Here is an 18492-nt window from a genome sequence, read left to right on the forward strand (position 1 = left end):
AAACTGTTTCTAGCATTGCTTAGTTTGCGAGCTGCAATATTTGCTTGGAAGTTGAGCGTATTAACTTTCATGACTCTTTTGATTTTCTTCATTTCACAATTTGCCGATACGGAAAAGGATCGAGTGATATCATAGATCATCATAACTATAAATTAGTTTCATCAGCTTAACCAGAGACATATATATACATGGGCTACATGTATATACAAATGTATATGATCCTGGTTCAACAGTTTAAAAAAACCTCATCAAATATACCAGGCTTATGATATGTTACCAGAGCGCAATTATTTGTAATGGATTTTCCATAGGGTGCTAGTTGTGTTCCATATTTATCTCTTGAAGACTACACATTCTAGAAAATATAGGTAGCAGTTTCAGTTACTAGAAATGTCTGCGTTATATTCCAGCCAAAAAGTAGTAAAAGTCATGCGGCAAATGTTAACCTAAAATAAAATTGAGAATGGAAATGGGGAATGTGTCAAAGAGACAACAACCCGACAAAGAGCCAAAAGCCCAAGGTCTCCAATGGGTCTTCAACACAGAGAAAATATGTGCGGGCTTCAGCTGGCCCCTAAACAAAAATGTGTACTAGTTCAGTGAAATTGGACGTCACACTAAACTTCGAAACATAAAAATGAACTAAATTAAAAAAAACAAAAAACATACAAGACTAACAAAGGCCTGGGCTCCTGACTTGGGACAGGCTCAGAAATGCTTTGGGGTTAAACATGTTTTGTGAGATATCAACCCTCCACTGTATTACGTTGAAAAACACTTCTTTTTCACTGAATTGGAAAGACAAAATTTGAATGACTCAGGACTTCGTAAAAACATTGAATTTATAAATTTGACTTTTAAAAATTTAATTTTCTGGATTATTTAAACTTAGTTTAGTGAGCTTTCAAACAAAACAAAATCCAATCCTTTTTCATCCATGCAATCAAGAGTCAGACAGGATCTCATTTTGGCACTATCCTTGGTAAAAAGAAATGCCTGTAAAAAGTAAAATAATAATTGCGCTCTTGTAACACCATCGAAAAATCCCTGTTTCAGTGGGATTAAGCATACTTAGGTGGTTGATATTTTTCATTATTATACATATTTCTTTAAAATATCATAATCGCAGAAAACGCATCTGGTATTGGTGCTGTACAGTGTTCGAATATCGTAAGTATCTTCATTCGAATCTTTTGAAAATACCCGGTCGAATATCTAAGTATACCCACTCGAATATCTTTAGTCTACTCACTAATTTGTCACAAGTATACCAACTCGAATAACCTTAGTAGACTCTCTATTTTGTCATAAGTATACCAACTCGAATATGTTTAGTATATACTCATTCGAATATAGCAAGTATACCCACTCGAATATCATAAGTAAACCCAACCGAATATAAAAAACTCTAATTTCAAATGATTGATTTCTTTCCATGTAAAACTGTTTCCTGAATTTTGACAAAAACATCCTTGTATTTAGGTGAAAGTACATTCTGATTTTCTTTTGACCGATATCTGAACTTTCTGCACTGATATATTGTACCATGCGAAACCAGTTACCCGTTTAAGAAGTACGGAACATTTAAATACGTGATATAGGCAGCCAATAAAAAATAAAGACTCTTTAGTGAGTAAGCTCACATACCCCACGTTCTCATTTAAAGGGCAAAAGCTTTAAAATACCATTTGTAGTATTAGATTATAAATCTGGAAATCACTTTATATACGAATTGCTTTCTATTTTTACTAATTTTGACCTTGAACTTGAAGGTATTGACTTAAAATCTATAGGGATCTTCCTCTTATTATATGTGACCATATGTAAAGTTTGATTAAGCATCCGAAAACCACTCTTTTGTACAAATTGCGGTCCATTTTAGTAACTATGACCTTGACCTTTGCCATGATTAATTGACCTCACAATCCTTTCATTATATGGGACCATATATCCACGTAAGGTTGCAATCCGATATCAAATATCTACGAATACGAAAGTTTTATTTTGATTCGGCTCACATATAACAATACAAACATATTAAGCTCTTGAGAGCTTTTTACCGAATATAAATAACATATATACGTATAGATTCTACCACTGCATCAAGTGTGATACGATATTTATCCACTCTAGACAGTTTAACTTTCAAATTTAAAACGCGAGGCTTGGCCGAGCGTTTTAAATATTTTTATATTTAACTGTCGAGAGTGGATAAATATCATATTACAAGAGATTTGGTGGTAGAATCAGTTTCTCTAATGACTTATATCACGGTGTAGAATGGTAACGGACTTATCGGGTTTTTGTCGGCGTTTCCGCACTAATCGGGTTCGGCAACGGATTTATCGCGTTTTGTTTTCAGACAGTGTGACACAAAATGAGTCAAATACAGGAAAAGAAGTCCTATAGTGTTTATGTTTATATGATGACGGAAGGCACCGATGATCTAACTTTGCAATTTTATTTCATTTTGCTTCGGTACAACTCTTGGCTTTTTCAAAAAGCTCTAAACAGGACAACAGGCCGAACTTGACACAGCTCCTAATGTTGTGTTTTGCGTTCAAATACACAATATAATATTAGAACGTGGACTTTTTGTGCTCCTTTATTTCATGCAAAATACATATACGAACCACTTGTGTGCATTCAAATACTTCAATTAAAAAAAATATAGATAAAAACAATACAGAAATTTTGATAAAAGACATGATTTTTTTATTTCCTATCGTTAATTATCTATTTTTAGACGGTGACGTTTCCTTGTCACCATCTTACGATTTTAACATATATCAACTTGTACGATTAGCTCGTGTATGTAACAACGTTTTAGATTTTAGCGAGAGAAATTTATGTATTACTGAAAAATTATTACACCAGGGTTTTCGATATCACAAACTAGTCAAAACATTTACTAAATTTTATCATCGGTACAAGGACATCATTCGTAAATTTTTACTCAACGTGAAAACATCTTACACTTTCAGGTATTTCACATCCAATCCGTTATGGTAATATTCTTTACAAAGCTCAACAATATCAGTATTCACCTCAGAAGCTAAGAAAACCGTTAAACAGACTTATTAAGAAGGGATATAGTTACGATACTGTTGTCAGGTCAATAAAGATTGCATGTTTTGGCTTTAAAATTGATTCACTTATAGGGACGTCGCGCAAGATACTGGTGACAATTTGAAGGTGATTCGAGAAAAATCGGCGAAAAGGCTAACTGTCCGTTTAGGACGCAACAATTTGCAGAATCGCTAAATAATTTTCGTTACCCAATCTAATGGCAACAAAATATCTGTTTTTCATGATATTTTTTTCACGAATAGGTTTCGATTTGAAGCGCTAAATTTTATGAAATAGGCAATTTTGCCGTGTAATGCGTAACATTGAACATTGAGATCTCCAAACATTTTTGAGAATGAAATATGGATTGAGTAGCCAAAGGTAGTTCTCATTTGGAAGGAATTAAGAACCATATGTAAAGTTTTGAATTACATAATTTTACTTACATATATGACGTCATACATGTAGAAAAATGACGTCATAGCAACTTTTTGATCTTGTAATGGTGACAAATAATCTAGACTCCAACTGCAAACTTTGAAGATCAAATTCATATACTGAAGGTAATTTTAAAAGGATATCGTTTATATTTATAATTTATAAATTACAAACATTTCTGTTTAAATTGGTACCAAACTTTTTGAGTTTACTTGTTTTAAAAAAAAACTATTGAAAAAATTTAAAATCAGAAAAAATGTCCCGTATCATCTGAAATCCAAACAAATATTCCATTTTGACGATTTCGGGATCTACGATGTATCGCGATTAAATCAGAAGAAAAATACTGATACAGATTTCAAAAATTACAACAAATACTGAACATGATAATATAAATACTGGCTGTTTTTATATTTTATCCTTTTCGCAAATAAAGAAAAGAAAAATCAGAAAAAATGTTCAATGAGACAAAAAACGTCGAAAAATAATGAAACGTCATATTTCACACAGAGTCAATACGCAAAAGAAATTATAAGAAGAACTTGTAAAGAATCGATCTCCAAACATGAAACGATATGGGCATGTTTTTGCCTTAGGGAGCTTCCATTTGATTTTTAAGGGGGGGGGGGCTAGAATGAAATTTGAAAAAGAGGGAGGACAGGGGTTTTGAGTGTAAAAAAAAGGCAGACAGGAGTTTCGAGTAAAAAAATAATGAATAAGAATGGAAACGGGGAATATGTCAAAGAGATAACAACCCGACCAAAACGTAGAAAACAGCTCAAGGCCACCAATGGGTCTTCAACATGCGAGAAATCCCGCACCCAGAGGAGGTCTTGAGTAGGCCCCGAAGTCCTAATGTATACTAGATCAAGAAAATGGACGCCACTCTTCACTTCGAAACACAGAGATGAACTAAAAGTAAAAAAATATAAAAGACTAACAAAAGCTATAGGTACCTGACTTAGGACAGGCGCGAACTGCGGTGGGGTTAAAAGGGCAGGATGAGCAGTTGGCAAACAAACCCAGGAAAAACTTGTAAAAAAAGGCAGGACCAAATATAGTGAAAATAAAAAGGCAGGACCGAGATAACAACTAAAAAAAATGCCGGACAAAATTTTTCATCCTAGCACCCCCCCCCCCCCCCCCATTAAAATCAAATGGTTGCTCCCTTAATGAAATAAAAATATTATTCTATATTAAAATTCGTAAAAAATGATTTGACTTTAGGAAGTTCTGGAACAATCTAAAAGAAGAGTTACCATATTAGATAATTTTCGTAGACAAAACAAGAGGCACCAATCCCTTCAAACAACCGAAATGATCTCTGGTGTTTCAGGAGAATGATTAGTTCCAAAAAAATAAAACACAAGACAAAAAAGACTCATATTTAATTATTGAATGTATTTATAAACCAACAATCAATTAAAATAATCGGACTTAAAAAAATCAGACCAAAATTTTGTGTACATTCAAATATAAATATGCTTTCAGAAATATGAATAACAGAAAAAAAAGTAAACTTTCGGCTAAGGAAATACTTATTAGGAACAGAGAACGAAAAAGGCTTCAGAAAAATGAAACGAGTAGAAAATCTTATGGAAAGTTGTACAAGAATAAAGAGAGCGAGACAAAAACATATAGTCAAACGATTAATGCAAGAAAAAAGAGAGAACAAAGGGAGAAATCTAAGAAAATAAATGAAAGAAAACTGAAAAATAAAATGAATGTCCGTAAACACAGAGGTAAAAAAAATGTAGAACTTTCATCAATGTCACTTGTTGTACCAGAAGGTTCAAATGTTTTCAAAAACAGAATGGAAAAGGCCAGAGCCCTAAGAAAATTTAAAGAAGGTTTACCAAAATCTCCATCTAAACGATGCGCAGTTATATCGACTTATTTGGCCCGCAGATCCCCTCGATCGCCAACAATAGCTAATCTGAAACATTCAGTTTCGCCAGTTGAAATGGCCGTCGTTGCAGATATTCAAGAAATAATAAAATCTACAAAATTAAAGCGATCTAAGAATGCACGTTCGGTAATGAATTCTGTTACTGCATCAATCAGCGGGGAAAATTTAGCAAACTCGAGAGGTAAAATTAAACTGTGTAAAAATTTAGGTTTGCCAGCAAGAAGGGTTGCTGGAGGCCAGCGTATTAGGTCTAGAATTCTTAAAAGTGAATCGTCTGCATGGGCTCTTACGCAACAGAAAACAAGAAAAGATTCCATTTCAGAAGAAACAAAGAAAACAGTTTATAACTTTTGGCTCTCTGATGGCATATCACACCCGACCGGCAACAAATCCGATATCAAAAGAGAACGATTGGGACCAAACTTATATACTTCGCATATGACACACGTGCTGGAAAAAACACAAACTGATGCGTATTTAGATTTTGTCGCCAAATATCCGGAAATTAAAATTGGACAAAGAGCATTTGAGAAACTTCGACCGTTTTTCGTAAGACCTGCATCTGAAAAAGATAGAAATACATGCTGTTGTAGATATCACGTGGAAGCAAACCTTGTTTTCAAAGCATGTATGAAGTTCAGAAAATCGTGTGACAGGGAAACCGATTCGCAAGAAAGTGACTATCCCGTATTTGAGAAAATGTCAGACCTTATACATATTACGCTATGTCCAAAAGTAAATGGATTTTATAGAAAAAATTGTCTTGACCGAAAATGTAGCCTTTGCGGAGTTGGTAATTTCAAACTTTCACCCAACGAATCACAGTCGTCTTCAACTGTTGAATGGCAAAAATATGAATATATAACTGAAAAATCGAAGGGTAAAAATGTAAGGCGCCGACTGACCCTGATAAAAAAGAAAACTAGCGTAAACGAAATGTTTCTCAATTTAAAAAAGCTTCTCGAAACTTTCCCCGCTCACCAGCACCGATCAAACTGGCAAAGCAATCAACTTAAAAGTCTTGTTCAGAACTTGCCAGTCAATCATTGCATATGCATCCACGATTATTCGGAAAATTATCGCTGTGTCGAGAAAGAAGAAATCCAATCCAATTACTTCCAAAGACCTGAATGCAGCATTCATGTAACCGTCATGCACCGACACGCCATTTTAGAATACGATGGTGTAGACAGTACAGAAGAATTTCCGGAAATAATTACGGAACATTTTTTCGTAATTTCCCCGGACCTGCAACATGATAATGATTTTACAAAATATGTCCAAAAGAAAGTTAAGGAATATTTAGATTCAATATCATACACAGTTGATCATATGCATGAATTCACAGACGGTTGTTCTAGCCAATATAAATCGCGGCACTGTTTAGGAAGTTTATCTACTGCCATCCCTGATTTCGGATATAAAACATTCCATAGAAATTTCTTTGAAACAAGCCATGCAAAAGGGCCTCAAGATGCCGCGGGGGGATTTATAAAAAGACAGGCGGACATATCTGTTCTACGTGGCAATACAGTGATTCAGAATGCGAAGGATTTATTTACGTTCTGCGAAAGTAGCCTTAAAAAGCCAAGAAGTGCATTATTTAAAAGAAGGGTATTTCGATATGTGGACTCAATTGATAGACACAATTCCAAAATATTTAAGCCGATCCAGCAAAATAGACAAATACATCATGTTTTTACTAGTACATGTAATGAAATCATTGTTTCCGATCTCTCTTGTTACACGTGCGATCAATGCATTTTGGGGAATTATCTTAACTGTTTAAATGTAGAAAATACCGGGGTAAAGAAAACTATTAAGCCACGCGAAATAACACAAACTTCTAACGAAGAAGAAGTAGAACAAGACACTGACATTCTTTCAGAAGACATATCAGATTTGGTATCCATAAACTCTGTTGTGGCTGTCAAAACCGACGATGATAACTTTGACTATTATTTAATGAAAATTTCCAAAGGTTCACATGTACGTATTGAATTCAGCAGAGAGTGACAGCTGGGGTGCTACATATCCCCCTGGATTCGAGGTTTTCCGGGGTCATTATTATGACAAAATCAGTGACAATGATCCGTTAAAATATAAACTTTTAAAGACAAAGACTGCTTTGGTACCGACGAAATCTCTGCTATACATACTTGCTGATGTAGATGCCTCTTATCGTATAACTATTTCAGAGGACACCCATCTAGACATTCTTTCTGTATTGGACAATTTGGATTGAAATAAGAATTAAATTATAAAACATCATGCACTGTTGTTTAGCCACTCATAAAATATTTTAGTAGACCTTTCCGATTCAAATGAAATGATTCAACGTGGCTCTGCTTATAATTAAAAAATATAATATATATATATATATATATATATATATATATATATATATATATATATATATATATATATATATATATTATATAAGTACGTCTGAGTCAGTGACAACCCTACAACAGATGTATCCATCGGATCGCCATCAATGATGGTGATACATGGCTGTGTACATAATGTATATACAACTCGTCTAAACATAATGTTTAGACGAGTTGTATATATATATATATATATATACATTTTTCGTTAAATAAAATATACATGAATATCTTTACTGAAAAAAAATATTCCCATGAAAAAAAACCTGAATGAATCAATGCTTACACATTAGAAATCACATTGGAAAAACGTTACGTAAAAAACAAGAAAATAAGACGGCTTTTTGCTATATTTCCGACGTTACGTTATTATCACCTGTATTTTGCGCGACGTCAGGGTCTTTTCTTCAGAATTAAACACATTTATTTTAAAACCAGTTGTTGGCATGACACGAGTTATGTTCTTCTCATATATTTTATGATGGCATAATACTAAACCCTTAACGGGAGGGAATGTGTATGATATTCATATGATGAAGACAAAATATCTCAATTGCTTTAATTGAGGTCTAGAGCTGGCATGTCATTGACTGCTAGTAGTCTGTTGTTATTTATGTATTATTGTCATGTTTGTTTATTTTCTATTATTACCTCTTCTGACATCGGACTCGGACTTCTCTTGAACTGAATTTTACTGTGCGTATTGTTATGCATTTACTTTTTAACATTGACGAGAGGTATATGGAGAGGGTTGAGATTTCAAAAAAACATGTTTAACCCCGCTGCACTTTGCGCCTGTCCCAAGTCAAGAGCCTCTGGCCTTAATTAGTCGTGTATGATTTTTAATTTTAGTTTCTTGTGTATAATTCGGAGTTTAGTATGACGTCCATTACAAGTATAGATATTTGTTAAGGGGCAAGCTGAAGTGTGCCTCCGGGTGCGTGAGTTTCTCGCTGCATTGAAGACATAATGGTAACCTTCTGCTGTTGTCTTTTCTATGGTCGGGTTGTTGTCTCTTTGACACATTCCCCATTTCTATTCTCAATTCATATAATAAATTTGAATTTTCTAACATCTTCAACAAGAACCCACAAAAAAGTAATATGTTTTTTATTACAAAAAGAAAATTTGTGAGAATATTTACATGGTAATTTAGTGGGGTGGGAAACTGAGAAATTGGCATATTACGGAGTTCCGCGACCGGTTGACATTTTACCTTGTGTTATAGTTTGTCATGCACAAAATTTAATAACAGGAATGTACATATTATATACACGAAGCAGTCATAGTATGTTGGCCAATATGTAGATTTGATATCAATAGCAGTGTTATCTAAATAAAATCAGAGGCGGATTTAGGGGGGGGGGGCCCAGGGGGCCCGGGCCCCCCCTTTTTGGGAAAAAATTTGGTTGCTTATATAGGGAATCATTGAAGCGTGACTGAAGCGGGCCCCCTCTTAGGTCAGTCAGTGGGCCCCCACTTATGTAAATTTCTGGATCCGCCACTGAAAATCTATGACCAGTTGGAACTGCATTAAATTAGTGTCTCATAAAATACATGTATATATTTAAACTAAATATATATTAGATAAATAATACAGCTATGTTTAGTGTTTGGTACAGGTTGGTTATCACTGTGCACCACAGTTTAAACTATTTTCCTCTTGGAAAAAAAAACGGTCAGATACTCTCTATGTCAGAAAACACTGTCAAACAACTATCTTACCCCCTCCTTCCTGTTCATACTATCCACACTTGTTGGCCTGTAGGTCAACGTCAAATAACGTCACAATACACGAACTTTGTATTTATACAATATTCTTGCGCCATACTTTTGTAGATCACTTTATTTCACATAGCATCTTAAATTTAAATAAAATCGAAACTGGTAGAAAATAAGAAAGAAGAAACAGTTCTTTATCTTGTGTGTTAATAAATCATATTTAAGTTTCTCGCATGCATTATTTTATTCCTGCGCGAAGAGTAAACGTCCTGTTACGTCATTGAAGGTAACCCTCATTCAGCCGCCGGATCTACGAGAACGTGGAAGAACCATAAGAATCATCTGATTTGTTTACTTATTGTCGAAAATTCCCACAGAGGATCTTAGAAAGCTTCACTGTTTTTCCAGGTAAGTAACACATTTCATTTACGTGTGCTCCTATAAGTCATCAGGATTGGCATTCAGTCTATGTTTGCAAATGTATAATGTTATTTGTTCGTGTTGCTGAACTTTCCCTGCAGTACACATATAATATTATTATTAATAATGCTCTCTCCATGCTGAGACTGAGAGTAGTTTTGGCTTTTAATTTGTCAGTTTTGATTTTAATTTATCCATCATTGAAGGCAGGAACGGAAGGCGTCAAAGCAAAGCCAAATTGATATGGACGTCATGATTGCTTGGACTACTTACCAGATCAAAATTTATCACAAAAAGCATTTTAATCTTATTCTTGTTTCAGAATGTTTCCTTCTCCAGCCTCAGGGCGCAAATCTTGGAATTCATCACCTAAGAGTGTGGATGACATGACCTTTGCTCAGGAAAATGGTGAGTAAATTGTCAGTCTATAACCTTATCAAATGGTTTGTGTATAAATCAAATGATTATCAGTCTAGTAGGTCAAACAGTACGTCCAAATTTTCAGAAACTGTTAACTTTTTTTGTAACTAGTTACTACACAAAGTAACAGATAGAATGACTCAAAGCAGTCACTTTTTATATGGATTTTAAATTTGCTGAAAAGTAATTTTTTAAACAGTTATTGAATATGCTGAAATGTTAGATATATATTTCTTAATACCAATAACATAAGTACTAGTATTATATAAGGGTAATAAAAACACCCATGTCCTTATAAGCTGTGTAGGTTTCTGTAAAAAATACTTATTGAACATATATTTTCATGTTTCATATTAGTCCAGTCAATCTAGCATACATTTGACCCTAACCTGAAAGTAATTGCAACAGAAGATTTTTAAGTTTTAATCTTTAGCATTATACCCCAAATATACACAGAAAAAAGTCCCATAAAATTTAACTTGAGGAAAACTAAAAAATCACCATTTAAAATTCCTATGGAGATTTGCATTGAAAAGGGAGATAACTCTTGCAAAAAAGGTAGAAATATCAATAAAAATTGATACAAAATTATAACTTTACCGCTTCTATTTAACAGAATATTTTGATTCTTGATTTGTTAGCGGTCTTTAGAGTATAGCAAACAACTCTAAAGGTGATTTCATATATTTTAAAAAGCTATAATCTAGATTTCGTTTAAATTCATGAGTTGACCATTTATTGAATTTTTCAACATGTCAAGGTAAAGAATCTCAATTTTAATAAAAATAATTAAGCATGTATTCTTTTTGTGGTCTAAAGTTTCTTTAGATAAGTAAGTTGTGGAAAAAATATAATATACAGAATAAACAATACCAAATTTTCACATTATTTTTTCAAAATGGTTACAAAGCTTCAAATTTGCAAGTCCTGTAATGAAAAATGCATGAAAAAAATAAAACTACCCATAACACTTCCGTTTTGTACATTTCATGAGCAGGAGATTATATAATTTAGTCATACACAAACTTATAACCCCATCAAAGTATCATACTTTACATAAATTTCAAGAAAAACAACCAAAAAAGACTCATTTTTGTGAGAGTTATCTCCCCTTCCAATGTTTATTTCCATATGAAATTAAAAATGCTGATTTTGAGTTTTCCTCAAGTTAGATTTTATGGGACTTTTTTCTTTGTATATAAATGGCATAATGCTATAGATTAGAACTAAAACATTTTCTGTTGCAATTAGTTTGAGGTTAAATCTTAGTTTGACTGGACTAATATAGTGATGTAGTCAACCAATGACTAAAGTCTGAGCATCAATTTAAAAAATTAAACAAAACAAAAAATCAAAGTATAAAAGGAAAGGAGTTTAGATTATATTTGTGTGTTGCAATGAATTGAATAATGGCTTTTTTTTTTTAAATATTATAATGCATAATTATTTGCAGAAATTTCAGGTCAGGGGAGATAATGCTGTACTATTATGTATAAGACTTTCAATGTGTGTTTTTTTTTATATAGGCTTTGAAATAGTATTTAAAAACAAAACTGATTGAAAAGTTAAAAAAATACCAGTAATATATACAATATTCATTAAGTCAACATTTTTGTTTTATGATGTTATCAATTTCTACAATTCCAGCAAAGGGGAGATAATTTAGTGTTCAATGTAAGGTATTTTGTGATGTTTTCTGTTTGTCTTTATTATCTAACATTTCAATTAACCTTATTCAGTTTGTTTTATCTTTATGCTACCTTTATCTTAATTTTATTGATGCACTGCACAGTTTTCAATGGGTAGTGGTTGTTTCTGTGTCATTTATAAATGCTATTTTACTCTCTTTTTTATATATATATATAAATATATATATATATATATATAAAAACGAACTTTTAAGTTTAATTGCTATGAAAGAGAAGATGTTTCACTAATCTTGCCTGATCTGTTATTTCACATTTTTCGAACATATTTTTATTAACTATATAAGTAAGTAATTCAACTACAGATTTAAAATAAACATTTCTTTTTTTTTCAATTCTTTGTGTTTGAAATTTCCACTATTTGCTTGTTATAATTTTTAATACCTATTACTATATGTCATAAAAAATTAAGTGTTCACCTTTATAACAGGACTGTATTTTTTTAAGATGGTACTTTTTAAAGTTGTTTATTTCAAGATTCATAATTTCATCATCTTTTTAAAGTTTTGTTTGTGAATAAATTTATTGTACACAGCACTTGTAGAAACAAAATGAAAATCTGAAGAAGAAAAAATACTTTACCTTACAATTTCTTTCATTCTACAGACACTGCACTTGTAGAAGAATTTATCTCAAGATGCATAATTTCATCATCTTTTCAAAGTTTTTTTGTGAACAAATTTACAGTTCATTGCACCTGTAGACAAATCTGAAAATAAATGCTTTGCCTTGCAGTTTTATTTCATTCTTAATTTTTTTTAACAGAGATTGTTATTTCAGGAACTGCATTTACTACTCCTGGAGCTCTCGAGATTGATACAACTTCACATGCCCATGAACTCAAGAAGAAGGATAAAGAGTAAGTGAGGTTTGCGAAAAAACTCATAAATATTTCTTGTGTAATTGGTATAATTTTAGAATTAAAGGGAACAAACTTTACTTACCAATTAACATCAATTAGATGTCCCTAAGATTATGTCTCCTTAGGCCAAATAAAAATATATGTGTGGTTCCAGTAACCCTACCTTCCCTACTTTTTTGTCTTAAAAATAGCCTACCCTAAAGATTTTATTGTCATTTTTCATTAAGCACTGTTAAAGTCAGAATGTTGCTACCATAGACTCAAGGTAAAAAAAAACATAAAATAAAAAAAAATCCCTACCTACCTACCCTTACTTTTTTCAGATGTAACTGGAACCACACATACTTTTTTATTTGGCCTTAACATTCTGACAGTACATGTATAGGCTGACAGTAACCACACTCCCAGCATCAAACTTATATTAGTCACTGGAAGCTTAAGGGGGCTCGCGGGTCTAAATCAATTTTTTTTTAATATAGGATTTTGTATATTTTTTTTATAAATCAGCTTTATCTTAAAACTTGATAGAATTTTTTTTCTGTCGAACTAATTGGAGAAATAATGGTAATCATGGTAATATCCAATTAAAAAAACAACTATTATATAAAATTACAGAAATTGCTTAAAATTTACAATTATTTAGTTTATGTACAGCTTATTTGAAAACGATCATAATAAATACAGGTCACAGATGAGTATAAAAAGATATTTCAATTTTAATGGCAAAAATGGCATTTTTACATCTAAGGGAGATAATTTAAAGCTTTTTCAATGATATAAACATTTAAAATGTCATCTGGGGCTGAACCAAATCGATTTTTTTGGTGGATTTTTGTACCATATCTTAAGTAATAACTAATAGACTAAGTGTAATAAATGCAATTTGTAATGAAAAAACAAATGTTTGATTTTTCGCTGAAATTTTTGTACCTGCGAGCCTCCTGCAAGACTTTTGAGTATGCCTCAGAAAAATAATAACATTTCACAAACACATGATTTTCAGGTGCGAAATGAAATGATTTTGTTTATTTATTGAAGATATCTCAGAAATTGAAATAATAGCTTATTTACAAACAGGTAAATTGAGGAAATTACTTACGTAAAATTATGATGTTTTTCATTAGACATACTGTTTTATTTTCATTTTATTACTGATTATAACTACTTTTATTTAATAGATTACTGGATATTTTGAAGAAGCATAAACCTGAAGATGCTGATATTGATAAAATCAATATCAATAAGGAACTGGATGATGCTATAAACGGTCTCCAGGCTAACATTGAGAATGATATTGACAGTCTGAAGGTACATAAGGAAATGAACCTATGTCTGATAAATACAATCAAGAATGAGCGCACAGTTCTCAGAGATGAGAAGCACTACATCGAGAAACAGCTGGAATTGGCTAGCAGAAATTGCAGTACGCAGAACAAACGCAAGAGCAAAGAGGTCTACCTACTGAACATTGCATATGATAAATTGGATCAGAAGGAGAGAAGCTCAAGAAGGCGCATTGCTATTTTGCAAGCTGAGCTTTCCCTCATAATCTTAAAGCTAGATGAGTCAAATTCTAAGGAGGAAAAGTCTGTTGTTCCTCCTCTTGATATGTCAAAACATGGTGAGTGCAAAGTTTTGCCACCATTCAAGAATGCACCAAAAGCACTTATCCTGCAGAATTATGAGTTTGTGAGACCAGCTCCTTCTGTAAGAGATAACAGAAAAATGCATCCAAATAGAACTGGTACACTAAATGGTCCAAGGAACCAGTCTGACAAGAAGACTGTAAGACAGGTAAGATAAAATATAATGTTGACTGATGCCATTTATAAAAGGAACAATAAGGTAATATCACCTAATAAGGGGACTGTCAGACAGGTAAGATAAAATATAATGTTGACTGATGCCATTAATAAAAAGGACAATAAGGTAATATCACCTAGTAGGGGAGTGTCAGACAGGTAAGATAAAATATAATGTTGACTAGTGCCATTAATAAAAAGGAAAAAAAGGTAATATCACCTAGTAAGGGGACTGTCAGACAGGTAAGATAAAATATAATGTTGACTGGTGCCATTAATAAAAGGAACAATAAGGTAATATCACCTGATAAGAGGACGGTCAGACAGGTAAGATCAAATATAATGTTGACTGATGCCATTTATAAAAGGGACAATAAGGTAATATCACCTGATAAGAGGACTGTCAGACAGGTAAGATAAAATATAATGTTGACTGATGCCATTAATAAAAAGGAAAATAAGGTAATATCACCTGATAACAGAGTTCGCGAAAAAGGTCAGTCCTCAGGATTTTACCACCAAAATTTTGCGTAGGACTGACCCAATTTTAGTATTTTTCAATAGAACTAATAGTGAGGACCAGTAGATTTTCTTCAAGGACCACCAGGGGAAAAAAGATTTCGCGAACTCTGCTGATAAGAGGATTGTCAGACAGGTAAGATAAAATATAATGTTGACTGATGCCATTAATAAAAAGGACAATAAGGTAATATCACCTGATAAGAGGACTGTCAGACAGGTAAGATAAAATATAATGTTGACTGGTGCCATTAATAAAAAGGACAATAAGGTAATATCACCTGATAAGAGGACTGTCAGACAGGTAAGATAAAATATAATGTTGACTGATGCCATTAATAAAAAGGACAATAAGGTAATATCACCTAGTAAGGGGAGTGTCAGACAGGTAAGATAAAATATAATGTTGACGGGTGCCATTAATATCCCAAGTGTCATTGAAAAAATCTGCATATTTCCCTCTGAATGTCATATTATGGAGATGAAAAATTGTTTTCTGAAAGATAAAAAAAATGGGAGTAAGAGGCATCTAAGCAAACGTCTTATTATAATCACATTAATCTATTTACCATTTTTTCTAGGTTATATACAAGAATAAGCCAGTGATTACAAGGAAAGATGAGGGCACACAATCACAGGTTCTCAAGCTCCCTGGTATTTTTAAAGAATCACAAATGATGGATAAATCAAAGATTGTACCAAAGCAATCCTGTGGATCCACAAGAATTGCACCAAGGCGTGCAGCTAGGAAACCTACTAACCAGCAGAGACCAACATTTTGTTTTTAGATCGTCTACTCCATTTTCTCACACTCAGATCACTCAATTGGATTAATTGAACAATTTTCAGTATAAATGCTGATAATAGTTTGACCTATGTATAGAATGATTTATTTATATATTTTGGTGAAGTTTATGTTTGATATTTTCAGTATATATTTATATCTCAGGGAATCAAATTTACAATATTTAAATTTATTTGTATCCTGCTCTTTTATACATAGCAGTATTTTTATGCTATGTTGTACTATCTTAGCTTTTGATTTTTTCTTTAAATTAAAATATTTCATAAAAAATAATATCCTGAACACGATTACTATAAGTCAGATTGATTAATCTTTTCCTTTATACAAACCATTTATTCAACCTTCTATATATATACTGTATTACTGAACTCTAGATTATTGCAAGTCAGAAATTAAAAAAAAATAAATATTCTCATTTCAAAATCTAATTACCAGAACTTTATATTTTTTTCCTATCAAAATTTGCTTTTTTGTTCAAATCAGGACTTCCTTTACCATCATAGATCAAGTAGCCAATGTATATGTCTTGCAGGATCTATACATGAATCTGATACAAAATATTTCTGTTAATTTGGGAATTGTTCAATCTGTTAAGGTTACAGATCCATGTCAATGCTTTGCTTACAAGGATAAGACAACACTTGGTTCTTTTCTATGTTCTTTTTTCTAGTCTACATTTTGTTAAGTTTAATTTAATTTTGACATTTTTTGCATGTTACTTGTATAGTTTGAAATGATGCAATCCCACTATAGATGCGTTTATAGTAGAAGTAGGTCTGATACTGTGTTTTACCTGTTTTACTTATATTTAAATTTGGTTAAGTTGAAAGAGTACTATATTGTATCAATTCATTGAGTCTGATATGTAGGGCTGCCCTTCTGGCAAAAGTAGGTCACTGGGATCTAATTTTTATTCATGTTTAAATCAGATTAGATTCAATTTCAATCCAAAAAATAATGTCTTTCATATTTTGTTTAGTGGGGGAGAAAAAGGGCTTTCATATTTTTTCTCATTTTTTTTTTTTTTTTTTGTATACTGGTGAAAAACTGCATTGCTCTAAAAACTATTGATCTAAAATTAAATTGTACCAAAACAGCACAGAATTTAAATTGTGTATCAGTACTACATGATTTGGAGACAGGGTGCGACCTCTTGTTTGCATGATAAAGTTGTAAGTCACTGGCGTGTATGGAATATGACCGTAAACTTACCTTTTGCTGCATGGTGAGGTCGTAAGTCACTGGCGTGTATGAAATAAGACCGTAAATTTGACCTGCTACAAATCAGATTGTTAACATTTGGTCTGGGCTTCACAGTTTACTTTTTAAAGGTTAGGGGGTAGATCTGGGATTTTAAATTTTCTTTTTTAAGAGTGATGGTGTGATCTGGTATTCAAAAATTTTCCATTTGAGATCATTTTAGCTAGAGTAATGCAGTGTATGCATCATTTTGTATTTGTAAATACAGATTCAAAAAATTTGAAAACTTCTTTTTAAAAAATGGACTTTTTAAATTACAGATCTGTATATTGTTTTGATAGAAGTTTTCCAAATTTATGCTATTTTATTTATATTTATTTCATATTTAATTGAATATTTTTCCTTTTATTAGAACTGTTAAAAATTTTTACTCAAATTTCCAATATAACCTTTATTCCATGTTATTTTTTCTTTGTTCTGGAGAGAAGTGCAATTCTATTCTTAGGTTAATTTACTTTTTTTTTCTTACTTTTTTTAAGGGAATAAACTAATTGCCATTGATTAAGCTGCATTTTTAGTAATGCAAATCATAATCTGAAATGGATTCTCTTATTACTTTTTTCTAATCTTAAACTTATTTTTTTTGTGTGTATGTGATAATGACAATTCAATAAAAAAATTATTGGCATCTGACCTATTTTATGTACTTTTTCTGGATATTTTATACCTCATTTGCTGAATACTCTGTGCCAAAGCGCAATTACATTGTCAATATATATTTAAATAATATTGTTGAATAAAATTATGCAAAGAAATATAATCTGTGTTTATCTATATATATATGTGAGGAAGCAATTTAAGGCGGTACCTAACACTACAGGGAGATAACTCTATAAAATCAGCTAGACGTTTTAATTACGTTGTGTTGTTAATGGAATATTAAGCTTCTCAATGATCAAAATTAGTGTTTGTCAAACTGCTATATAACCAGTGTGATTTTTCTGATAAATTGGTTGGTTCAAATTTTTTGAAATTTTTATATTTTTGTCAAAGGGTCAAAGTAAGTATTTTGTAAAAATTTTATGAAAATTAAACAAGCCAAATAAATTTTAGTCAAGGTGTTGGGTACCACCTTAATCCAACAGATATGTATAACAGGAATACATGTCAATAAGACAGAAACCCTAATACAAATATTATCAAAAGAGATATCAAGCAGAGAACGACCTG

At 32.1% G+C, this 18492-nt stretch overlaps 1 protein-coding gene and 1 long non-coding RNA gene across 3 annotated transcripts; both read left to right on the forward strand.

The window, feature by feature from the left end:
• Nucleotides 1-3170: 3170 nt before the first annotated feature.
• Nucleotides 3171-7065, forward strand: LOC143042620 (uncharacterized). The gene is made up of 2 exons (XR_012968067.1): nt 3171-3632; nt 4999-7065. It is a non-coding gene; the product is annotated as an uncharacterized LOC143042620 (long non-coding RNA).
• A 2338-nt stretch (nt 7066-9403) lies between these two features.
• On the forward strand, nt 9404-18082 carry LOC143042623 (uncharacterized). Of its 2 annotated transcripts, none has more exons than XM_076215026.1 (5): nt 9404-9936; nt 10271-10356; nt 12840-12933; nt 14115-14730; nt 15839-18082. In XM_076215026.1, exons 2-5 carry the CDS (start codon nt 10272-10274, stop codon nt 16043-16045), a joined length of 1002 nt encoding a protein of 333 aa, XP_076071141.1. In that variant the 5' UTR covers nt 9404-9936; nt 10271; the 3' UTR covers nt 16046-18082. The 2 variants fall into 2 exon arrangements, with proteins under 2 accessions (XP_076071141.1, XP_076071142.1); XM_076215027.1 differs by having other exon boundaries at nt 9406-9936; nt 12855-12933.
• The last annotated feature ends 410 nt before the right edge of the window (nt 18083-18492 follow it).

This window comes from Mytilus galloprovincialis, chromosome 8 (assembly GCF_965363235.1).
Source record: "Mytilus galloprovincialis chromosome 8, xbMytGall1.hap1.1, whole genome shotgun sequence".
NCBI classification, from domain to species: Eukaryota; Metazoa; Mollusca; class Bivalvia; order Mytilida; family Mytilidae; genus Mytilus; species Mytilus galloprovincialis.